This window comes from Lissotriton vulgaris, chromosome 5 (assembly GCF_964263255.1).
Source record: "Lissotriton vulgaris chromosome 5, aLisVul1.2, whole genome shotgun sequence".
NCBI classification, from domain to species: Eukaryota; Metazoa; Chordata; class Amphibia; order Caudata; family Salamandridae; genus Lissotriton; species Lissotriton vulgaris.
This window is the reverse complement of record NC_141693.1, coordinates 251,481,977-251,507,045: the sequence shown is the minus strand read 5'-3', so window position 1 is coordinate 251,507,045 and position 25,069 is coordinate 251,481,977. Positions and strand designations below refer to the sequence as shown.

The 25,069-nt window shown below is 46.1% G+C and overlaps 1 protein-coding gene across 2 annotated transcripts in view; it reads left to right on the top strand.

Annotated features, from left to right (window-relative positions):
* Positions 1-25,069, top strand: part of LOC147710627 (F-box only protein 6-like) — a 160,042-nt gene that overhangs the window by 107,796 nt on the left and 27,177 nt on the right. For both annotated transcript variants that reach the window (XM_086921302.1, XM_086921303.1), the window contains exons 4-5: positions 18,024-18,119; positions 21,418-21,553. In XM_086921302.1, coding sequence (XP_086777428.1) covers positions 18,024-18,119; positions 21,418-21,553 — 232 coding nt within the window. The remainder of the gene's footprint in view (positions 1-18,023; positions 18,120-21,417; positions 21,554-25,069) is intronic.

The following is a 25,069-nucleotide window of genomic DNA, read 5'->3' as shown; positions in this document are numbered from 1 at the left end:
GAACCGGCCCTTAGCTCAGGATTCCCCGCTCACCGCAGCCTGCCTCCTCCTATGTCCTGGGCACCAGCTACACCAGAGACTCCCACGTCGTTCATCTGGGTCCCTCACCTCCAAACCTCGACAATTGTTCAGCGGGGCCGGCGGGGGACTCCAGTTGCTGTCGGCGGCGCGTTCGAGCGGCCCCCTGCGTCTGTGTCCGAGGCCCCGATCCGCAGCCCGGGACCGTCCTCAGGCACCTCTTCCTCTCCGGGCACTGGGATCTGCAGTCCACGGACTTCACTCCCCCACGATTGCAGAAGCAGGATCTCAGCTGTAGGGGCCTGTCTCCGTCCCAGGATGCTTCGCCGCACCACAGTCCTTCCCCTCCAACTCTCCGGGCGCAGTCCGTACTCGAGGCCCCAGCTTGTGGCGTGGCGCTAGGCCTCAGGATCTTTCACGGCGCAGTCCCGGAGTCCCTGCCGCCAGACCTCCAAGATTTTCAGCGAGGCAGGCGGGGAGCCTTAACTACAGGATGCGGTCGTCAGTGGGCGAAAACGGCCCCTCGACGTGGCCTACAGGATATTTAGTCTCCCGGCGGCACCGGAGCTCTAACAGACTCCGTCCGCCATGATGGCCTGCTAGCCACGCCCCCAGCAGTTTCCATTAGTGCATGATTTTTTTTGAATGAGTGGATGGGCAAGAGTGAAGCTAATCTAGACTGAAGAGCTCTAGTTTGGTGTCAGGTACATATGTGTGCTGAAGGAAGAGAGGTGCAGAGCAGTGAGTGTCCCGATGAGCTATGAGCTTTTCTTGAAAGTGATGTATTGAGGCACAGGGAGTCAGTGTAGAGACTGAAGAGTTGGTTAAATGTGCCAGAAAATTAAGGTTAAGAAGGTATTTTACAGCTGCATTCTTGATTTTATGGCAAGATCCAGAGGCAATAATGACTTTAATGCTGCATTTCACATCATCTTTAAAAATCATTCAGGCGTATGCATGGCAAGGCGAATAATTCACATAGTATTTCTTTTTGTTAGCTCTCCTGGGAGGGGATCATTGAAGCAGTAATGACATAATTCTCAACCTTCACAGAAAATTAATGGAGGCACTGGAGGCAAATCTTACAAGACTGCTAACAACTTGATGGGGCTTCTCTCGTTTTTGTATTAAATAACATGATTTCCATTGTGTGATTTGGAGATTACCTATTTGACTTTTAACTTTTGGCTTGGTGTGACTTATCTAGTGTATGACCGTTATCACCTGGACCCGGATTATGGGTGAGTCAGAGAAGTGTGTGTTGTTCATAGAACCATAACTTGATTTTTTAACATCAACCAACCAACCCACTGCATTAATTTTGACGGTCAATGCTGAAAAAGCATTTGATCTTGTAAATTGGGATGCGCTTTTTAGGTCGAGGACCTAAAGGCTGCGCTTGCGCAGTCTCCGGTCGGTGATATTATGTTCATTAGACGGGGCTTGAACCTGCCTCTCTCCTCCATTGGCTGGCTTCCTAAAGGGAGGCCAGCCATTGGAGGAGAAGGGAGTCACTCCAATCAAGCCCCGTCTCTTTTGGATTCGGGGGCGTGTTTTTGGTGTTCTTTCCACCTGTGACGTCATCCGTCACTCAGAAGCCATAAACACACCCCCGAATCAGAAATTTTCTGAGCTTCTCGGCCGCCATTTTGCCGTTGCCGACTTTTGCCCCAGATATCCCTGTTCCCTTGCTGCTCCTCGCTTTTGGTGTCCAGTGTTCTCCAAGTAGGCAGACTTCCAGTTTTGACACCCGCCAGGGCCCTCCTTACAGTGACCTGACTGTACCCGACCCGACTGTGTCGTACTCGATGACTGTACCCGACCTGACTGTGTCTTCGGCGATCCGCTGCTTCCGTACGGCGGCTCCTCTGTGGCATCTCCTCTGCTCCAGGCGCCACCGTCCGTCTTCCAGTCAAGGTAAAATGAAAGAAGCCGCTGTATTTTGTCCCTAACACTACTGCTCAATTCCTTGTAGACACATACCCATTCTACCGCCCGCTGACACACCATTCCCGTATTTCCAGCTCACCCATTGCCTCGTTCTCCGATCTATTTGTTGGCATTAGCATCCAGCCTGATCCCGAGTTTCTGTCTCTCTTCCCCCCCCCCTTCCCTCTGCCCGCAGCTCTCCTTCGTCTCTCCTCGCCCCCCCCTTCCCGCAGCTCTCCTTGGTCTCTCCTCGCCCCCCTTCTCTCTGCCCCCAGCTCTTCTTGGTCTCTCCTCGCCCCACCTTCCCTCTGCCTGTAGCTCTCCTTGGTCTCTCCTCGCCCCCCCCTTCCCTCTGCCCGCAGCTCTCCTTGGTCTCTCCTCGCCCCCCCTTCCCTGTGCCTGCCCTAAAAAAAAATAAACCGAAGTATATTGTGACCAGTAGGTTATTCTCATCGTCGGCACTCACTTTGTTTCAAGAATTGACGCGTTTCACATCGAGACTGCTCAGAGTTTCCTCTTCTTTAGCACACATTCTCTCTGTTTAATCATGTAAAGCCGTGGTGTCCAAATAGATCCAGGAGAGCTGTAACAACACAATTACCACTTCGACTCTGTGAAAGACTCCAATTAAGGTTATTTGTATATATGTATATTATGTGGATGTCCTGAAAAACCGTAACAGATCCGAATGTTCTCAATTTAAGTAGGTAGCCATTTAGTAAAGTAATAGCTCTCCTTAGTCTCTCCTCGCCCCCCCCTTCCCGCAGCTCTCCTTGGTCTCTCCTTGCCACCCCTTCTCTCTGCCCGCAGCTCTCCTTGGTCTCTCCTCGCCCCCCTCTTCCCTTTGCCCGCAGCTGTCCTTGGTCTCTCCTCGCCCCCCCTTCCCTCTGCCCTCAGCTCTCCTTGGTCTCTCCTCGCCCCCCCCCCTTTCCCTCTGCCTGCAGCTCTCCTTGGTCTCTCCTCGCCCCCCCCTTCCCTCTGCCCGCAGCTCTCCTTCGTCTCTCCTCGCCCCCCCTTCTATCTGCCCGCAGCCCTCCGACGTCCAGGCAGGCGCAGCACACCCATAGTACCTCTATCGGTACGCCGCCGCCCACAGCACCCCACAACATTCACACAATAATATACAGACACAGTGTTATTTGGAAAAAGGAGCTGCAGGTTTATTTGATATACAAATAAAAGGTGGGTTATCTTACAGGCGATCCCGTCCACCCCGCAACCCCTCGTTGCAGGGCACCTGAAGTTTAGCCAAAGAAACACCAGCGGCCATAGCCCGGTATTGTACCTGGGAGGATCTACTCCTCCCACCTGTGAACCTATCGTCCACCAACTCCGCCCTCTGAACAAGGGAGAGTGACTCACACCTTACCCAGCCGGGCGGAGCGCTATATGGCAAGCCCCCGGTTGCTCAGGTTTACAACCGCCCTAAGGACTAACGGAGCGCCGTCGTACTCCAAGTTCCCAAGAAGGACACCTTGAAGCATGTATGACTTATGCACGGTGCGCTTTGCACTGGAGGCTTCAGATCCTGTTCCTGCGCCTTTCCTGTTTTGGGATCGCCCTGTAACTCCTCCATAGCCCTGGGTGTGGCCTCCGCTGCACCCAGAGCCCCCACCACTTAGCTCCCCAAATCTCATCTATTTGCACCCGCTGCCTCTAGAGCTTCCCCCAGGTCTAACAAGAATATCGCCATGCCTGCCTAAGACCAGTGCACCCCGTCCGTTTCCCATCATTCAACGGATTTCGTATGCAGCAGGCCGTGCCTCCAGCGAGAGGATGCTTGGCCCGGCTCCCCCGACTGTGGTTCTAACCTTTCTCTCCTCTACCTTCTCCAGATGGTGAAAAAGGCTATCCCTGTCCTGGCGAAGCCAAGACTGGTCATTCCTGAGTACAGGTGTTGCCAAACACTCCTACATCCATCATTAAGGCCAAGTTATGCTCTGACCCCATGTTCCCCTCAGAGTCTAGCACCCTGCCCCACTTGAAGTCTGGCAGCCAGCTACTGCCCGTGTCTTGGATAGGGACTGGAGTGTTTGTCTGTCCTGGATGGACCCAGTTCTGGTGCATGCCTGCAACCTGTCCTGGAGGTCTAGAGGATCCCACTCTCGCTAGTGCGAGCAGACTAGTCTGACTCCTTCGGCACCCCGTCCCTTTACACCAGGATTACCACTTTTTAGTCCTGCCGGTGAGTGTCCCCCGTAAGCGAAAAGGTTGGTATGAGCCCGCATAGCCAGCAACCCTTCGTCTACCCTGCCGAAACTTAACCTATTATGTCTCACACGTCGCCGCGTGGGGGTGCTCGTAGGACCCAGGTGGCTGAAGCAATTGCCCTAACCAAGAGCCTATACCATGTTGGGCAGCTATTGGACACTACTATTTTTCCCCTACGTCCTTCCCTACCTAAAAATATTGTCTAAGCTCTCCTTCTCAAGACAGACTAACCCCCACTTAGATATTGCCTCAGGTCAACGATTGTGGACCAGAAATTAATATAAATAATTCTATTTATTCTGCAAACTATACTTCTTCTGTACGGTTTCCAGCTGATGTTACAATTTCTGATAAGGTGGTGCGAGGTAGTATTATGGACTAGGGTGTTGATGCACTAGATACGCCAGGTGGAGACCTGTTTTGAAATACTTCAAAGGGTTGTCAAAGTACTTGAAAAGTTTAATGAATATATTTTATACCACTTAAGTTTGTTTTGCAGCATATAATTTTCCCATGTGCATGTTAGTCTTGTTAAATAACTAAAAGGAGGGACATGCTGTACCAGATTTATTAATGTATTTATTAACTATGTGTTACTTGCTTAGGGTTAGGTAACCTGCTCGGTGTTCTTAAATAGGTTTTATAATGTATGAGTGTTATAATTGAGAGGACTACTGGTGATTGGGATGATTGCCATCTGTAGACAGCACTTGTCATCCTTGCTGTTACTCCTCTATGTGGACTTTTATTCATTGTAAATAAAAGAAGAAAGCCTTGTACTGGCCTCGTATTATGTTTTGAGCTGTACTCACTTTTTTACACTGCCCTTTTAGTACATTGGTTGGTTTATTAAAATCCTTTTCACAAATTCCCCCCAGATTTTGTGGCAAGTAATTCTAGCATCTGGCCCTTCATTTACAGAGAAGGTTCAGCAGTGACAGTTTATTGATCAAGATAACAGGACCAGGCATCCAAAGGCATGAACTGTGAGGATTTTGCACCAAAAGATATTACTTTAGAAGAAACATGTTCACTGTATGAGATCCCACATTATCTCACTCAGTTAACCATGAAGGACGAAAATTAACAAACACTATTCACCAAGGCAGACATAAGCAGTGAACTAAAGACAAACTCTTTAAAATTGCTATGCAAACATTATTATTTAAAAAATTGGTAAACCTAAAAGATGCTGCAGGTTGGCCCGCATGGAAATTGGAAACTTCCTCACAGGCCGGTGCAGCCAGTCACATTTTCTCTAATAGCCACATAGAATAGGCATTATTCGGGTGAGATGATAGCTCTTTTGTGTGGCACGAGGGCCATGGCAGTGTTATATTTACCCATATGCCAGTGTGAACATTGTTTTACTTTTTCTTATGCTCCTAATGTGCAAAATCAGGTTTGTGTTGAAATACATTGACATTGAAATTGTACTGTCTTTCAATTTAAAATGACGTCGCTATACATCGCATAATTGTTGTTGTTGCCTTTGCTCTAATAATTGTGAGCTTCCCATGGAAAGATTGAAGGTTTCTTAGTCTTTGTAACTAAGATGTCCCTAACCAAAGACAACCTATCAGTCCCAGACCACTCAGTAAACAGTGTTACAATACACGTCACCTGGATACATTCTGAGGGCCTCTAAATCCAATGTATTGGTCTTATGAGAAAGTCCTTGGATATATTTTAAAGTAAAATGTTTCTTATTGCCTGTCGATCATTGATGCATAGCGATTGAAGGTTTCCTAGTCTTTGTAACTAAGATGTCCCTATCCAAGGACAACCTATCAGTCCCAGACCGCTCAGTAAACAGTGTTACAATTCACGTCACCTGGATACATTCTGAGGACCCCTAAATCTAATGTATTGGTTTTATGACAAATTCTTTGAATATATTTTAAAGTAAAATGTTTCTTGTCGCCTGTTGATCATTGATGCATAGCCAGTGAACTATGTACTTGTGTAGTAATGTGTGAAATCCTTTGTCTGAAGTCCTATAAAAGGACAGTTTTTTCTCACCTTAACGGAACCCTCTTTCTCACTCTTAGAGGCAGATCTATGCTGGATTTACTATTGAACTTACTGAGTTCTTTGTACTTATGATCAGGATGCATTGAGGCAAACTTTACTTATGATATATGTATGTATTTTGCCTTACTAATTCTTTAAATAAGCCCTTAAAACTGTGGCAAGTGTCTATCCTTCTTACTGATAATGTTACAATGTAATATAGTTACTAGAACTTCCAAAAGATAAAGACGGTTTCATTTGAGGCACCAGAATTTGTATGTGGACTACACTCCTCCTGGTATGAGCCTTTGGCCCGCTCTGGATATGTTTATGTGAGACAGATATGCCCACCGACACCTGTAAGCAAAGTAGTATTTGTAATTTTTTATCTGTAACCCAAAATTGATCTATTCGAAAGCATTCTAACACTCCTAGCCACGTTTTCACTATAAAAGTGGCATAAATAAATTGGGTAACATTCTGTGTACCGAACGCCCGCTTTTACTCCTACAAAAAGGAAGGTCTGGCAGATAGATTGCCAGACCTTCGAGCGGGGCCAAGGTACGAGCCTCAGGGTCGCGTCCACCTCCTGTGATTCTGGGCAAATCACTCCATCTCCCCGTGCCTACCATAAATATAATGTGTCCCTGTGTAACGAGACTGGTGCTCATGTAGGCGCTCCAATACTTTTGGGTCATGTTTGCGCTATATAAATCTGCAAAAATATAATAATAAATAAAGTGTTATTTTAAATGTATATAGATGCATGATATGATTACCTGATGACGCCAAGGGCAAAGTGTTCAGTCTTGGACTTTCCTTTGGCAACCTGCTTTTAAGATTGTTGGTTAAATTGGGTCAACTGAAGTAAATGAAGACTACACACACACATGTTAGGCTCATAACATACCTTTTGAACGTTGTCTGCGATGTCTCCCCCTTGCATATTAGAACTCTCACTTCCAATAACTCCTTCTAACTGCAGAGATCTAATCTGATGTACTAGGTGAAACGCTTAAGCGTGTTAAAGCAATATACTTTTTTGACTTTTGAAGACACTTTATTACATTGGAGCATGAACTTTGTTGCATGATTTGCATGCCAATATTTTCAAGACTTCGCACGTGCTCGGGCTATTAGCCAGTGCTGATCCTCGGCTCGCCTCTCGCTTGACTCCCCCTTTGAATTTTTTGAGCCTTCCCCCGCTAGGTAGAGAAGTTGTTCTATAGCTGTTTGCTTCATTAACAACATTGAAGAGGAAAGGGAAGTGGGGGTGATTCCCTGCCTTCCTAATGGTAAATGGTATTCAGCCACCTTCTCTCCTTCTTCACCAGCCCCCTTGTCCGTTTCAGACAAGTGGTAGAATCTTTGTCTGATACACCCCGAGAGGTGTAATATGATTTTGCTGCCTATGTCACTGCATTCAGATATATAATATAATAAGAAGCATTAAACCTACAACTAGTCAGGGCTATTGGTCTTATCGTGGTTGTTTCTGCATAATACAAATAGGCAACAACTATGGCGTCGTTGGTATAATCGAATGCTTCAGGTCTTAAAAGGTAAGTCTGTGAACGAACTCTAACCGGTCTCGTTGACTTAAATCAGAGGCAGAGAAGGGGGCACTGCTGCAGGGTTAAGATTTTTTCACCCCGATCGTGAGGACAAAATTAGAGAGCCAGATAGGTACCTGTGCATGTAGGGTTATTTCAATCAATCAATCACAGACATTTATATAGCGCACTACTTACCCGGAGGGTCTCAAGGCGCTACATTTTGAGCAATGTATGTGTCAATACACGGGAAATCAACAGTAAAAATCGGCGCTCTGGACCATTACATAGGCCCATACAGCCAAAAGGCCGAGCACCACACTGACCAGTCCAGCGGATAATTGCCAGTTTGCCCTATCAGCCAGTCCGACCATGACGCTAGTCATACACATTATGAATTAAATGTGCAGTACACGTTTTCATTTTTGACGGGTTATTTTGTCTTATGTCCTGTGAGTTTCAGGTATTTCGCTGTTCAATCTCTGCAACAAGATTAAAGTGCACAAGGTAATGCACTATGTGCCAGACGCACGTCACTTAATTTCCCTTTTTGAAAAAGGTTCGCCGCGAGCAACGTTTTTGCCACTCTTTCTTCCCACCTAAAATAAAAACCTTTTGTAGCCGGACATTTCTGCCAAAAACATAAATTGTGCAGTCATACCGCATTCTACACCTGCACGCCTTTGGTCTGTTCATGCTTAAAATTAAAATATGTTTTACCTCATCTGTGCTAGTGCAAATAGGAGCATGAATTTGTGAATCTGGCCCTTTCACTCTCTGTGACCCACTTGTGAGGCAGATTTTAATTGACGAGTCCGCAGGAGCGTAGGTAACAATAGTGCAGCAGGTGCAGTGAAACCGGGGCCCAAGGCCTTGGGGGACCCTGGGCAACCCAAGTATAGTTGTCTTTCCTTATTAAAACATGTGATGTTGACATTTCTTTTGGCTAAATTAGGGTCCAGAGGCCCCTTGATACGCCACTGAGTGCACGCTGGATATTTCAGAAACAAGGAAGTGCTGAAAATGAAAACAGTTATTTCCAATGGGCCATTGCCCAAAGCATACCACGTGCACAGTCTTGTGCAAAATGCCAACCCGCACTATTTGCATTTATTTAACTTTGACAATGCACCTCTTCTTGAAGTCACTTGCAACGCAGGGAAGGAATTGTCGTGTTCCACATCCAGTGACACTGACCCTAATGAGAATTACACCATGTCTTCATATCAGTCTTCTCAGTGAGGAAAGCGGATTTGATTTCTTTGTCCGGGTTGACTAAAGCCCTCGTCGCCATTCTGAATGGCCAAGGACAACAAGCCTATTTCTTTGAAAGTCGTAAACCCGCCTACCAGAAACCCACGCCAGGAGATGACCCATAATGCCACTGAGAGACAGCATCACCCCTTGTTTTCTTACAATTGGTGATTTAGAAGCGAACACACGTCAGATGTGTAGCGCATTCGTGTGGCAGGGGCAGGCAATCTCCATGGCTTTTCTTTATATGCTATCCTGCCTCTGTGCCACAATCATGTATGTTTCTTCTGAAATAAAAGCATTATATTTCTCGTTTAAAAACGTTGGCATTGGCTCGCGCGCATTCCTTCTGAGATTCCCCTATTGAGCACCTGGAAAACACGCTGCACCCTAAAATGAATGGCCCTGTCTCGCTGCCCCCGCTGCCATTGGTGCAACGTCGAATCACTAAACGCATCTCTATGCAGAGAGCGACAATTCAGGCCAACACGCCTAAAAAGGACGATTGGGACCGAGGCGGGCTTTCTGCCAGACGAGAGCGGCCTTAATACTCGGGCTGGCGTCTCGGGAGCTTGCGGCGCTGCCACGGAGAAAGTTGAAATAAGTTGTGGCATATGCATTCTCGGCGACTACCTTTTCCTTCCATAAATCCGAGAAGCGCCAGGAGGGGAGCGGGGCCGCCGGAAGACTACATGTACATAAGTCCAGGTCACCAGGGCGCAAGACTGCCACCGTTGAGGCCCAGTATCCACACTCTACTGCGGGCCCTGCACGTATGGGGCCATGGAGCAATTGCGGCTAAACTCACACACTGCGGCCTGCAACAACAACCCTCCATCGGGCCGACCGACCGTGTGGCGGCCATCGCGTGGCCCTCTCAATGCCTGCACCCCTGTGGCCTATAGCGGCCCCCCGAATCCCCTGTGGCATTACAGAGGCAATTCAATTGCTAAGGCGACGCCCCCCCGCATGGCGGCAACCCTTTGCTGCTCCCAGCCAGTTGACCCATAACAGTCTGTCGTGGCTTCGCCGACCGCATAACCGGGGTGTACGATCAACCTTCGGGTCTGCACAGCTTCGGCATGGCCAGCGCCCGATATTCCAAAGCTCCCAGCCACTTACTATATTACAGGCCCCCACACGATCCCCACTGCCTCCTCCGCCTTCTCACCCCTTCACGGGCGCCTCCACCTCCTTGTGGTATCTGACCGCGGAGCCCCTGTGCAACTTGAGTTTAGCCCAAAGACGGGGCCTGGGGGGAGGCAAGTGAGCGTCGCCCTTACCTTGCGCACGACGTTCCGACGATATCCCGGAATTGGTAAGGTGTTGGATCTAAGGGTCATGGAAGGGGAGGGGGGCTACCTACGGCCGGAGCGGCTCGGTAGCCTGGGACGCGACCTGGCTGGAAAAGGGCAGAAGCAAAGAGAGTGCGTGGAAGGAGGGACCACCCCTATATACCCGCAGCCCCGCCTCCTCCCCAGCAGCTCGCTCGTGCTGCCCCCAAGGATGTGCTGCCCGGCTGCCCTCAGCGATACTACGGGGCCTGCCCTCCTATGGGGTCCCTTGCAGGGACCACGGGCATCCTGCATAGCGTGAATCCTGGTTGCATAGACCACGAGTCGTGATTGCATCAGATTCCCAGATCATCCCCGTGCAAATTAAATATATTTTCAAATTGTCAACTCGTTCCTAGGTAGATGTGTGAACATTAATGAATTGCATGAATTAATGAATTGCATAATTCTAGTGGAAGCAAGTCCACTCCCAACTTGCTTTCAAGTGACCTCAGCTGTATAAGCACTAATGGGGAGTACTGCCAGGCACTCATATTTCTGGGTTTAACATCTCAGCTGGCCTGTTTAAGGCTGCACTGGAGAGAATCTGCAAACATGATGAAGGAAGTCCCCCTCTGAGCCCTAATGTCACCGGTACAATGCGACCTCGACTACCTAATTTCAGTGTTGATATAAAGCACCTAATTTTTGTGCAAAAAGTTGTTTTTACTAATCTGCCCCTTAAATGCAAAGGGCTGATTTGTTATGTTTGTTTTTTATACAGTGCTACCCCCTTTGCAGCCCTTTGCCTCGATGTAGCCACAAATTATGTTATAGTTAAAAGAGATATCTAGATACATGTTAACCCTCCCAGTTACCGTTCTCAGAAGTTATCCTTGGCTGAAAGTTCTCGAAACACGCAATCCTGCAAAGAAAAAAAAAATCGCTGTATCCCACATTTCAAGAAGTGCACCTTCCACAGACCTTTCTGGGGAAAACTCTTCTAGTGGGGATAACACCTCCTTTCTGTGCTTCAGTCATCTTATAAAAACACACTGGTTCTGGAACCCCTTGATGCATAACACCCAAGCATAGCCCCCTGGCTGTGCTTGCTTCCCTGCCCCCTGGCTGTGCTTGCTTCCCTCTCCCCTGGCTGTGCTTGCTTCCCTGCCCCCTGGCTGGGCTTGCTTCCCTGCCCCCTGGCTGTGCTTGCTTCCCTGCCCCCTGGCTGTGCTTGCTTCCCTGCCCCCTGGCTGTGCTTGCTTCCCTGCCCCCTGGCTGTGCTTGCTTCCCTCTCCCCTGGCTGTGCTTGCTTCCCTGCCCCCTGGCTGGGCTTGCTTCCCTGCCCCCTGGCTGTGCTTGCTTCCCTGCCCCCTGGCTGTGCTTGCTTCCCTGCCCCCTGGCTGTGCTTGCTTCCCTGCCCCCTGGCTGTGCTTGCTTCCATGTCCCCTGGCTGTGCTTGCTTCCATGTCCCCTCGCTGTGCTTGCTTCCCTGCCCCCTGGCTGTGCTTGCTTCCCTCTCCCCTGGCTGTGCTTGCTTCCCTGCCCCCTGGCTGTGCTTGCTTCCCTCTCCCCTGGCTGGGCTTGCTTCCCTGCCCCCTGGCTGGGCTTGCTTCCCTGCCCCCTGGCTGTGCTTGCTTCCCTGCCCCCTGGCTGTGCTTGCTTCCCTGCCCCCTGGCTGTGCTTGCTTCCCTGCCCCCTCGCTGTGCTTGCTTCCCTGCCCCCTGGCTGTGCTTGCTTCCCTGCCCCCTGGCTGTGCTTGCTTCCCTGCCCCCTGGCTGTGCTTGCTTCCCTGCCCCCTGGCTGTGCTTGCTTCCCTGTCCCCTGGCTGTGCTTGCTCCCCTTTGTGTGTGTGTGTGTGTGTGTGTGTGTGGGTGTGGCTCTGGGTGTGTGTGTGGCTCTGGGTGTGTATGTGGCTCTGTGTGGGTGTAAATGCAATAGGTCATGCATTTGTGAGCGATTAAGCTATTGGCATTGTAAATGACAATGCCATTTATTTAACGATTAAGCTATTGGCAATGTAAATTACAATGCCATTTATTTATGATTTAAAAAAAAAAATCACGAGTAATGCCAATAGCTCTACCTTTAATAATGCCGAGACCATTTCATTGTAAATGCTTGTTAATATTCTTAGAAAAATGGGGTTCCCAGTTATAATATTTGATATGTTATCGAACCTATATCAAGAGGCCCAGGCCCAGATTATTATACATTTTTGCCCAGTAGGGATGGTCGACATAAATGGAGGCACCCGTCAGCGCTGCCCTTTTCTCCTTTGCCATTTACTTTATAGAATCCATCGCGATTAGGATTAGGAATAACCATGAGATAAAAGCACCAATAGAAGGTATGCCTAAACTAAAACTGTTTGCAGACGATATTATTCTCTAACTTAGACCTGAAGAGCAGAATATCTAAATCACGTCGGCAGAGTTTGCACAGTTTGAATCAATTGGGGGCTACAAACTCAATCATGACAAAACTGAGATTTTGCTGTTTAATTCTGGGTGCCAATTTCTTCCATGCAATCTTCAAAGGCAAGTGTGCCCCCATGACCCAGTTCAATATTTGGGGATTTATGTTACCAATCACTATGGGGATCTTTTTAAATTAAGTTTTGGGTTAATGCTTACCAAGATTAGGAATTTACTAGGTAGATGGACTCTCCTCCCACTTACATTAATCAGCCGAATTGCTCTTATAAAAATGTCGATTTTGCCAGTACTGATTTTTCTTTTGACAAATGTCTCAATCAAAATCAAAATGTCGTATTTTAAAGAATTAGAGGCAATCTTTCACCAGTTTATTTCGAGTAAGAAGGCTTCCAGGGTAAAACTCCCGGTGCTTCAACTAGACATGAGCCAAATGGGGCTGGCACTCCCCCATGTTTGTTTTTATAATGAAGCTTTTTTTTTTAATATAACAGGACTATAAGGGTTTTCTGGACAGTTTTTCGGGAAAAAATGGTGAGGGAAGCAGGGTTTCAGATTCCAGTTTTTATAAAAACTGCTAAACTCCCAAATAAAACTAGATACAAGACACTGCTGGATATGAATATTTGAAGCTTTCAGAATGCAAAGGTCTGGGCCTGTATATCCAGAATAGTCAGATAAAGGTCTGGGAAGGGAAGGGTTTTAAAGATCTTGGCCATTTTATAGTAGGGGGAAGGTTTTTAAATTGGCAAGAGATACAAGCTAGGTGTGGAATGCCGTGCAAGTTTTTTTTTTTTGGGGGTATCTTCAAATTATTGAACTGATAAAACATGACTGTCCTCCATGTAGTCGCGCCACAGTGTCCTTATTTGCTGCCCTTTTTAGAACTAAGCTAAGGGGTGTGGGAAATTGGTCTAGGCTTTTACGGAGCCAAAGGGGGTGCACCATAATATCAAGTTTTCTAGATAAAATTACTGAAACACAATGCACTTTCTCAGAGGCAGAGTGGCGGGTGATCTCGCATTACGGTTGCAAGGCATTAAGAGCAGCTGATTTTTAAAGAATGTCATTTTTATCATGCTGGATGGCTTACTATACTCCTAGAGCGCTACACAAAATGCACCCAGGAATAGAGGATAGATGCTTCCGATGCCAGCAACTGGACCAAGGGGGCTGGTGTCATATTCGTTTTACTTGTCCAGCGTTGGCCCAGTTCTGGGAGAAAGTTTTTTCCGCCCTAAGTGACAGCCTTCAGAGGAAATTACAACCTGAGGGCCTATGCAAAAAGGGTAGGTTCGATAAAAAGATTCACAGTTGTCTGGAAGTATATGAATAAAGTAGTAAGCCAGTAGCTGGCTACAGTCGGATTGTATAAATATGATAACTGTTGAATTATCAAAAACATTGCATTTTACTGAACATGCACAGCACTTTAGTCGGAAGAGTGATATTGTACTCTGCCCTCCAAGTCGAATATTATTCTGTGGCTAGATGACATGTTTAATGTTTATTAGCAATACGAGATCTTGAATTCTATAAAGTAGAGTAAGGAGATTTGGCATTTTAAAGGATCGGAATGCATTGCACTAATAGCACTTTGTCTACTTTGAAGTTTGGTCATTATCATGTTTATTAAGGATGAAATTATAAAATGTCGGATGTACCTTTTTAACAAAGTATTTTTAATTCACAAGCCTTAAGTAACCATATTTAATGTGAAATTAATCTCTGTGCTGATGTAAAGTTTTTCTTTTTGATAATTCTGCTCTCTTCATGAGATTCAGGATCTCCCTCATTGTGTCTCCAGTTGTGTCGTACATCGGTAACTTTTCCAATTGGGAGATGTAATAGTACTGGACCCTCTTCTTTTGTGACAATCTATTTGGGCCAAAAAAGGGCCATGTTATCCCTGCCTTGGATTTCCACAAGATAACGCCAAGCATGCCATTATGAAACTGGTTGCCTTGGGATCCCTGTTCTTGAGCACTAGTAAAAGTCACAAAAATAGACAAAGGTGTAAATGCACAAAGGAGCGCGCTAAATACCAACACGGTTGCCACACTTTGTAGGAGTTGGTCGCCAATGACACCAGTGGCAACTGGGAGGCTTTGATGGAATACTGGGCTGTATGTGCAAATATCAGAAGGCTGTGGATCAAAACCTGACTAAATTCCAAGATGACATGGTGGCTGTCAAAGAGTGAATGGCGGCCAACTGCCTTCATCTAAATTCCAGCAAATCAGAAATTCTTATCCTGGGAAGAGATATTCAACAATGCGGTGACAACTGGTTGCCCTCCTCTTTAGGGCTACCCCCCAGCCTAAGGCAGAGGTAAAAAACCTGGGTGTTTGGTTGACAAGTCCCTGACATTTGAAGCTCGGGCGAAATCGGTGTCGCGTGTTTGTTCTACGAGGGCTAAAACCCATTCTTCTGTTTTTTGATTCTCGTGTATGCAAGGTTATTATCCATCCACTATACTCTCTAGGCTGGACTACTGCAATACTATGTATCTAGGCTCAAATAAGACAGTGATTGAAAGGCTTCAGCTGGACCAAAACACGGTGGCATGGCTACGATTTGCACTTCCTAAGTCCTGTTCGGTTTCCAGCTTTATCCACAGGCTGCATTGGCTCCCTGGGGATACGAGAATTCACTTCAAGGCTCTATGTAATGCACATAGATTCTTCACTTCCCAGACGCCCTCCATTCTATCCAATTTGCTCCACTGGTATGTGCCCCAGCGGGATCTGTGCTCAGCTAATCGCTATTTGGCTTGTGTCCTTCGTGTCAGAAGAGCAAGGGCAGGAGGGCGCTCCTTCTGCGCCAAAGCTTCCCCCCCTTAGGGACGCTCTTCCTGTGTCCATCAGGAGCATCCAGAATCACTGGTCATTTAGAAGGGCCGTGAAAACCTGGTTATTCTTGGCCCAATCCTCTGTCTTTTTCTCCAGCTGAAGCTCATTGTGAGACTAGCACTGGGACGCCCTGTTGCTGTGGCAGTCATGCGCTTTACAAATATTTTAACATTTTAACATAACATAACATCATCCTCCAAGCAAAGATCATCCTCAAAGCAAAGGGTTTGCTACTGCTGTCAAGAAGGGTTGTTAATCCATTGGTGGGCCGTGCCATGTGAATATTTAGCCTCTCCTTTTTACAGAATATAAACTTTTTAGAATATTTGTTTATAGATCTGCAATATCAAAAATTCATTAGAGGCTGTCCTTCTGGGTCACAAATTCTAATATGCATCTACTTGAACATGCTACTGTTAACATGGAATACCTTCCTTTGGAATGTGAGTAGGTCATATAAAATTTTCAATATTGCCCACGTAACGGCCACTTGTACCTAGTAACCTTTTGTCTAAATTGACAGTGTTAATCCCCCTGACTTACTAGGCCCTTACACAGGGGCTAGACAGAAGATCTGGATGATGATGACGACCGGTTGGAGGCCCTTCAGAGCCCACGTGAAATAGCCATCAGAGCCAAGTTTAGACTGGTCCAGCTTAAGCTCCTACACATAATATTTTACTCGAGGACTCTCCTGCATAAGATAGGTAGGGCTGCGACACCGCTATGCCTCAGGAGATGCTATCAGGAGGCCACCTTCTTGCATATACTCTGTGCTTGCCCAGCAACCCAGTGGTTTTGGCTTGGGGCGACGAAGGTCATGTCTAAAGTTATCTCCAAACCAGTCTCCCTTGACTGAAAATGGCTGCTATTAGCAATACAAGGTGAGGAAAACTGGCCCAAACACCACAAAATCTGGTTGAAGATGGCAGTCGGTGGTAGCTAAGCGCAACATAGCCAGGCAGTGGGGCTCAGACAACTCTCCAAGCGTGGACGAGTGGGAATTTAAACTCGATTGGTGCCAGAGGGCGTAGGAGGTTATCTACCAAAGACGAGGTTGCCCTAAAAAATACGGAACAGTGGGGGGAGGGAGAGGGGGGGGGGGGCCTGGAGAGAATTTAGAGGTACTGATGGGGGCTCAATTAACACAGATAGAGCCGGACCATGTGTTTTGATGGGATGACTAGACTCGAGTTCCTGTGAGAGGTATTTGGTCCTAAACACGCCAACAGTGATTACCATTAAAAGGTTACTGAGCCATTGTACAGCCCACTGGCGATACCCTCCACTTTGATAAGTAAATGCGTTTATCTTCATCATGTAATGTTTGATGAGCAATGTTTAATAAAAAAGATTTTTTTAAACAACTGACAGTGTTGCTTTGTACTGTTTTAGAAAAGTTTGTTATTTTATGTTATGTGTATTTGGGTAGTCCACAACTCACCTGGAGGGTATCCTGGTGCTGCAGCAGGATCTGTGTGGGCAGAGAGAGGGTCTGGGCTAGGTGAAGAGGCAGCTCTTCAGTTTATTGCAGAATTCTAGAACTGAGGAGGAGGCTCTGATGTGCAGTAGTAGATTTATTGTCAAGCAGTGTCTATCAGCCATGCAAATTTCTGTGTTAAGAATTTAAATGCTCTTGTTTTGTTTTTCACCCTGTTTTCTATATTGTCCACATGTATGTGTTGTAAAGTGTTTGAGAGAGCATTAACATGGAAAATGCTGGGCCTGGTAACCATGTGAGATGTGGATACTGAGTCCAATCAGACCAGCCACACTGACATGCAATGTTGTCTGGCACTCATACACAGAGCGATGGTGTTTCAGGAATATTTAAGAGGAGATCTGTGTTACTGGTTGGTCCTTTGAATTAACTTTTGAAAAGTTTTATTTTAGGCCAATTTAGAATGCATTAGCTTTAGATTTTCATGGAAGACTTCTTGCACAAGACTTTCTTTTTCTTGTTTCTGTGATTGGCTCCTCATTTTATTGTGGCCTCATGAGTTAGTGTTGTTCTTGTGGTTGTGTTTGTGGCACTAAAGATGTTTCCATAATGCCGGCCCTGTGTCAATTATATAACCATAGTTTTCTTCTTCTAACTGGGGTTGAACTCTCCCTCACTTACATATCAAACCTCATTTCCAACTGCATTGTTCCCCCTTGAAGTCTCCTTCAACAGCATAAACCTCCATCTTACTTTTACTGCATCCTTTTTCAACGACTTTTTACAACTTGTTGCATTCATTTATTGATGCGCTTTGTCACTTATCAAGTCGGGTGTTAACAACCTTATCTGATATTTTCGCTTCTTTGGATATTCAATATTGTGTTCTGCCTGGTGTTGACATATCTGGTACTTCTAGTGACTTGGGATTCTCTAGTTGCTTAGACAAAGTGTCTTGCTGTGCCCTGGGACTAGAAGCAGGCGCTGCGTTTGCACCAGATCTGACCTGGGTTTAACTTTCTCATTCTAACATTTCTCTGTAGTGAATGCAAAAAGTCCCAGCTCATTGACCTGAAGAAGGAAGGATACTGGGAGATGCTGATGGACGCGGTACAGCCAGACATCGTAGTGACAGACTGGTGAGTTGGAACTGTATTATACTGGAGCTTAGGGGCCTCTTTAGGTGCTATGGGGCCCCTGTTGGACTGTTTGAGCGGAAGGCCTATGATTGGGCTGATGAGTGGGAGAGCATCTGTTGGAATGGTGATGGGGAAGGGCTCTGTTATACTGATTAAAATTGAGGACCATATCAAACCGGTGAATAAAACTTCCATTGCACAGGTGAATGGGTTACTCTGTCGGGTATTAGTCTGAGAACATTGATTAGTGAATGGAAGGCTCCATGGTACTGATTACTCAGAAGGCCTCTGTACCACTGCGGATAGGGTTGTTTCTACAAATTTTTTGGCTTTGATCTGTAAGTTAGCAGTGCTTACTCATCCTGTGTGTTGCTTTAAACCTTTGGATGTTGCTGCCCAGCTTTCTCTACTTATGTGGTCCACAGAAGAGAACTTTCTTGGATGGACTCCTGCCTACAATTTTGAGTGTGTATATTTTTAAGTTCTAATGTAATATGTTGATTGATCCAAATATTGGACTCTAAATGTTATTTTCAACGATTGATGGGAATGGCATTTTTAAAAGCAGCCTTTCACTACTTTGCCTAACATACAAAGCCTTGGACCTGAACATGCTATCTTATTCAGCATCTCTGGGGACTAGGAGGATTTTAGAATTAAGAAAAAAATGCTCTTTGAACCACATGAATTTAGTATGATGCAAGCTGAGCATCAGTCCTTCTTTGGAATGGCAACCTCTTTTTGGAACTCTCTGCCCGCAGATTGAAGGATTAAAAAGCCCTATATTTCGTATGTATCTGACATAGTTTGTATCCATATTTCTTGCCACTCTCGTTTTACACTTTCACTGTTACACTTTATAGTAACTGTGGTTGCAGAGTTAAACACCTGTATATTTCCATTGGCGCCCAAGCATTTTATAAAACTAATTAAATAGCAGAAGGTATCAATATAGTGTCTAAGATGTCTGTAGACAACGGTGAGGTCACTTGACACTTCCTGGTGCTTTTACTGCCAAAGACATGACATCAACGAATAAAGGCCCCATTTAGAGAGTGGCTCAGAATATATAACTGATATATTTTTGCTCACATTTTTACACTTACACTTAATGTAATTTGAATAGAAATTGTGCTTGCCTGCCTTTTTTAAATTTGATTGACAACCATGTTCGGTACATCTGGGGCTAAAATAGGCACAAAAATGGTTTGCATGTAGATTAGACCTCAAGTCTGCTCTAATCAAACTCTCACCTTCTCCTGACTCCTCCTTACCCGCCCCCCCTCTTACGCGGCCCTGTGTCTCCCCCAAAAACAGTTCCTCTTGAAGCCAATTCACGCCACTCAACGACACTGCCATCCTCAGCATACTATTGTCCCTGAAACCTACAAATCACTTCAATGACCCCCCTCCCCCAACTTCTTTAAAGAAATGATAGGATCACTAGTCCCGCTCAGGTCCAAGATCATCAATGCTTCGCTTCTTCAAGGTGAGATCCCGGACTGCCTGAAGGCGGACCTAGTTCTCCCTATTCTCAAAAAACCCACGGCGGACCCTGATGACCTGAGTAACTATCAACCAATCACAAACATCCCTACCCTGGCAAAACTCCTTAAGAAATGTGTACTTGAACAACTGTGCAAATACATTGAGCAATTCCAACTTCTCGACCAATTCCAATCGGGCTTCAGCTCCAGCCACAGCACTGAAACAGCCATCACTCATATAGTAGACGATGCCCTCACTTTACTTGATCAGAATGAAGCTTGCCTACTAATACTACTCGATCTCTCATCTGCATTTGACATGGTCAAACATGACAATCTACTTAACCTCCTGGAATGCAGAATGGGGCTCTCAGGCACTGTCCTAAAATGGTTTGCCTCTTTTCTGAACAACAGTACGCAAAGAGTCAAATCTAATCAAACTCTATCCAACTCCAGTCCCTTCCCTCTGGGTGTCCCCCAAGGGTCCTCACTCTCCCCCACCCTCTTCATCCTTTTCATTGAACTCCTGACTGTAATCTTCAAAGCATCCAACATCCAATATCACATGTATGCGGATGATACCCAACTGTACATGAAATTATCTTCACCAGAAGATATCAAGTCACTCAACGGAAACCTGCACAAAACCTTAAATTGGCTAACCTCCAACCACCTCAAACTAAACACCCTTAAAACTGAATTCCTCCCCATTTCACCCACTAGGCAAACCCCCACTGTTGGGAAATATCTAACAAACTTCACCACTCTAAACAGCACACCACATATAATTGATTCCACAAAATCACTGAGAGTTGTGCTAGATAAGAACCTAAACATGCAAGACCACATCAGAGCATCTACCAAAGGAGCGAACTTCCAACTGAGCATCCTAAGAAAATGTAAACCCTACCATCAACAAGATGACTTCAAATTGGCGGTGTAAGCACAAGTCATCTCAAGACTTTAATACGGCAGTGCTACTCAGTGCAGACTTCCAAAACTCAGTTTTTGCCCCCCTCAAAGCATCTCTGAATGCTGCGACTAGACTTGTCACTGGTTCCAACCACATCTGCCAGACCTGAAATCGCTCAGCTGGCTTCCATTTGAGGCAAGGATCCAGTGAAAAATTGCTTGTATGACCCATAGAGCACTTACACTTCAATACCTGTTAAATAAGCTTGAACTGTCGGGTGGCTCCCGTCCCTCAAGGAGCACCAGCACACTGCTCCTTAAGCCGAAGAAATGTAAAAAACTGAAAACCTTCAAACGTACTTTCTCTTGCATTGCCCCGAGAATCTGGAAGTACCTACCTGTAGAAACCGGACTGATTCCCTCAACATTTGCCTTCAAAAGGGAAGTAAAAGCTCTTGTGATGAACACTGCGCTGAACTAGAAGCTTCTCTCCTTTTGTCGCCTTGCTTCTTTTAGCTGATTTAGCTACTACCTGGCTTCTGTCACGGCCCAGTGTCACCCGCCATTATGTCATTGATGTTCCTGATGTATATTGCCTTAATTTTCTCCCGCAGCCATGTATCTATGTCTTCCTCAACCTGCATGTGAAGCGCTCTGATACCCACTTGGGTCATGTTCGTGCTATACAAAACTTACAAATAAATAAATAAATTAGGTAGTACACCCCCATAAAATCCGGGTTTACCTCCCAACTTAACACCAAAGACTGAATTCGGCCTTAACTCTCCACTTGCTAATAGTTCTTCATACTGTGGGAATAGTGATATCTTTTGACCCCATTCTAGGTTACACAGCATGTGCTGTGATGTGCAGTTATGTTTATTTTATTTACATCTTAGGTATGCCGCAAGACATGACTGTGGATGCAAGTACGAGGTATGCGTGCAGCTTCTCTCCGCTGACTACATAGTTCTACAGGAGTTTGAGCCGGAGCCAGTGATCATTGAACAGTGGAGTGACGCTAAGTGGAGAAAGGTATCAAATGTGGGTTGAAAGTATGGAGGGATGTTGCTCCAAATGTTTGTCTCAGTGAATCGTCCAATATGGGCTTCCTTTCCACAAGCAGTGAGTTGTCAGAAAAAATATACTTTTTTAGTATTAGATCTTTTATGTACTCAACAAATTAGATATTTCTTGCTGTTTTGATGATGTTGATGTCAACATCAAATTAGCGACCTTACACTTTGTTTGGGACTTATTTTGTTTTCCAAGGATTGGCTGAACTTAGGCTCCACCCACTAGATCACTAAGCCACTAATTTCAGGGCAAAACCTTTGGATAGTCGCCTTCTCTTGCAGCACTACCTGGATGAAATCCCTTCTTTCTGTCGATGATAAAGTGCATATTAGCCTCTAAATTGCTCTTCCATGTTTAACATTTTTTTTTTAAATTAATTTTCTTTGTCTTTGTGTGTGCAGGGCTATTTTTCCTGAAGCACAGTATTATTTTTAAGAGACTGTTGGAAGTTGGTTTACTGTTTAAGGGGGCTGATACCCTACTCAAGCAGCAACCACAACCTCTGTCAGGGTGAAACACAAGCAAACCCCAAATTAACTTGTGCTTAACCCTTTGATAGTTTGACATAAAGTAGTCTGGCTTAACTTAGAGACCATATGTAAAGCATTTGTGTCACACTTCAAACATTAACAAAGTGAAAACGCAACAGAAGAAAAATCCTACACCAATCAAAAAATAGACTACAATGTAATAAATCATTTGAAATGAAAACCACAAAAGTTCAATCAGTAGAACCGGAGATATGCAATTTTAAAGATTTAAGTAAAAATAGCACCAGACAGCACAAAGTGGAGAGGAGTTGGCCTAACGGCTAGGGCGGTTGACCTGGAATCTGGGGAACTGGGTTCGAGTCTCGGCAATGGCGCTGAACATCCTGTGATTCTGGGCAAATCACTGAATCTCCCCGTGCCTAACAAAAATGAATGTGTCCTCATGTAATGCAAGTGGTGCTATGTAAAGTGCTCTGATACCCGATTTGGGTCAAGTTCGCGCCACATAAAATCTGTAAAATAAAGTGTTGCTCGTAACTATCGGGTCATGTGAGACTGGGTGAAAGTCACAAGTTTGGGCAAACCACGATGGAGTGCGGCCCGATACAGTGACCAGGTTAGACCCGGTGAAAGAGTTACCTTCAATATCTAGCGCAAAGAATTGATGGAAGCCAGTGTAGCTACTAGGTTTCTTGAGAGACAGATTGGAATTAATAGCAGCCTAGCTGGCACAATCTGCACAGTCTGCAGTCAATTTAGATGCTGTTCCTGCATATTCACATATAGTTCATTACAGTAGTTTATCTTTTATAGAACTAAGGCAGTTATGACAGTTTTTTTGGCATTAGCTTGAATAAAAGGGAGAATGTTTTTGATCATCTGAAGTGTGAAGAAGGAGGAGTAGAAAATGGCATTAACGTGGCTTCTAAAGTTCAACTTGATATTGATTTGAACTCCTAGGTCTGTGCATTGGTCAGGATCCAATTCCTCTGACTACCAGGAAGGGGCCCATGCCGAAGAGAGGTTTCCAAACAACGCCACCTCAGTCTTTCCTGAGTTGAGCTTTAAGCAGTGTTTGTTCATCCATACACTCATAGCATGCATGCAGTCATGGAAATGAGAGCTGATATTTAAATCATTGTTAAATGCTGGCACAACTATTTGAGTTTCGTCAGCATAGGAAGTTAAGGAGAATCCAAAGGTTTTAATCAGAGTAGCAAGCTCTGCAACGTATACATTGAATAATGGCGGACAAAGCGAGGATCCCTGTGGGATCCCACAAGGAAGGATAAAGGGCAAAGATTCATACTGATTGAGGGCAACCATTTCTACTCCGCCTGATAGAAACGAAGTCAGGAATGGCCAGGCCTTATTCTTAATTCCTAGTTCTCCTAGCTGATTGTTAAACTGTATGTAGTAGACCGTATCAAAGGCATCCGACAAATTGAGGAGGATAAGTGCTGCGGCACCTCCCCTATCCTGGGCAGCCTTTAGCTCCTCTGTGGATTTGATCAAGGCAGTCTCTGTACCATGCCCAGGTCTGAACCCAAATTGCGTTGGGTCCAGTAGATGATTAGCTTGGATGAAGATGACAAACCGTATATTCATTACTTCCTCCATACTATTTGCTGGGAGTGGCATTGGGCAGTCATGTTCTCTGCCCTTTGTTCCCTTGGTACCAGTACTATTGTCTCCAACATTCTCTGAGAGAGCTCATCTTTATTCCTTTGCAACATGGCTCAGGATTTCATTCCAAAATGGCATAATCTATTCACTAGATCACAAATATTGACTAGCATACCCTCTTTTTCCCTATATCTCCAACATTTGCTATAGGAATTGATGTGAATTTCCTTACGATTCGATGCAATGTCAGGTGCAGCCGTACATGTACCTGGAGAGGGCCGGCTTCTCTGTATTAAATATATTGAGGCCTCTTAAATAGGTTGGACGAGAGGCTGTCCCCCTCCTCTTCTTTAAAGAACCTTCCATCATCTATACATATGCTTTTTTTGGACTACCCATTTATTCTTCCTCCCCACCACCAATGAGTTATTGAGTGCTTTGTCATATTAATTTTCTTTATATACTTCTTGAATTGTGTGAGCAGTCTGGGAACTGCGGTTTTGTTTCTTGGTGAAGTAAACGGTGATGTGCCTACAAGTAACACTTGTGTTCGTGTTGTGGGATGCAAAAGACATGATTGCTTTAGTCATGCGACTTGATCTCCTCTATGAATTATCTATACTACTATTATAAAGGAAGAACTTTGAGGCGGGTAAACTCGGGAACAACAGTGCCAATCCACACACCCGATACATCGTTGTAATCCTCAGGGTGTGCAGATGGACATAGGCTATATAAAGATAAAAAATACGTAATATTTAAAAAATTTACATTATAAAAAAAGTAGTCCCCTCGAAGTAGCGCCGGCCGCGACCTGCGTGCTGACGTCAGGAGCGCGGGGAGGTGCGGCGTCAAGGAGCGCGAGGAGGAGCGGCGGACATGACGCGGGGGAGGAGCGGTGACGAGCGGCGGACATGGCGCGGGGGAGGAGGTGAGGAGCAGCGGACCGGTGGGAGGAGCGGTGACCAGCGGCGTGGAGCGGTGAACTGAGGAGCGGCGGCTGAGGTAAGAGGGCAGGCGGGGGTCGGGGCAGGCGGGGGACGGGGACTTACACCAAAACAAAAGGAGGAGCGGTGAACTGAGGAGCGGCGGCTGAGGTAAGGCTCCGGGAGACAATGTCCGGCAGGCAGAGGCCCGGGCAGGCGGGGGACGGAGCGGCCGGGGGCCCGGGCTGCTGGGCAATGTCGGGGCTGGTGGGGGTCGGGGAAGCCAGCGGCTGAGGTAAGGCTCCGGGAGACAATGTCGGGCAGGCGGGGGTCGGGGCAGACGGGGGACGGAGCGGCCGGCGGCCCGGGCTGCTGGGTAATGTCGGGGCAGGCGGGGGTCGGGGAAGCCTGATTGCTCCCGGACAAGGTCG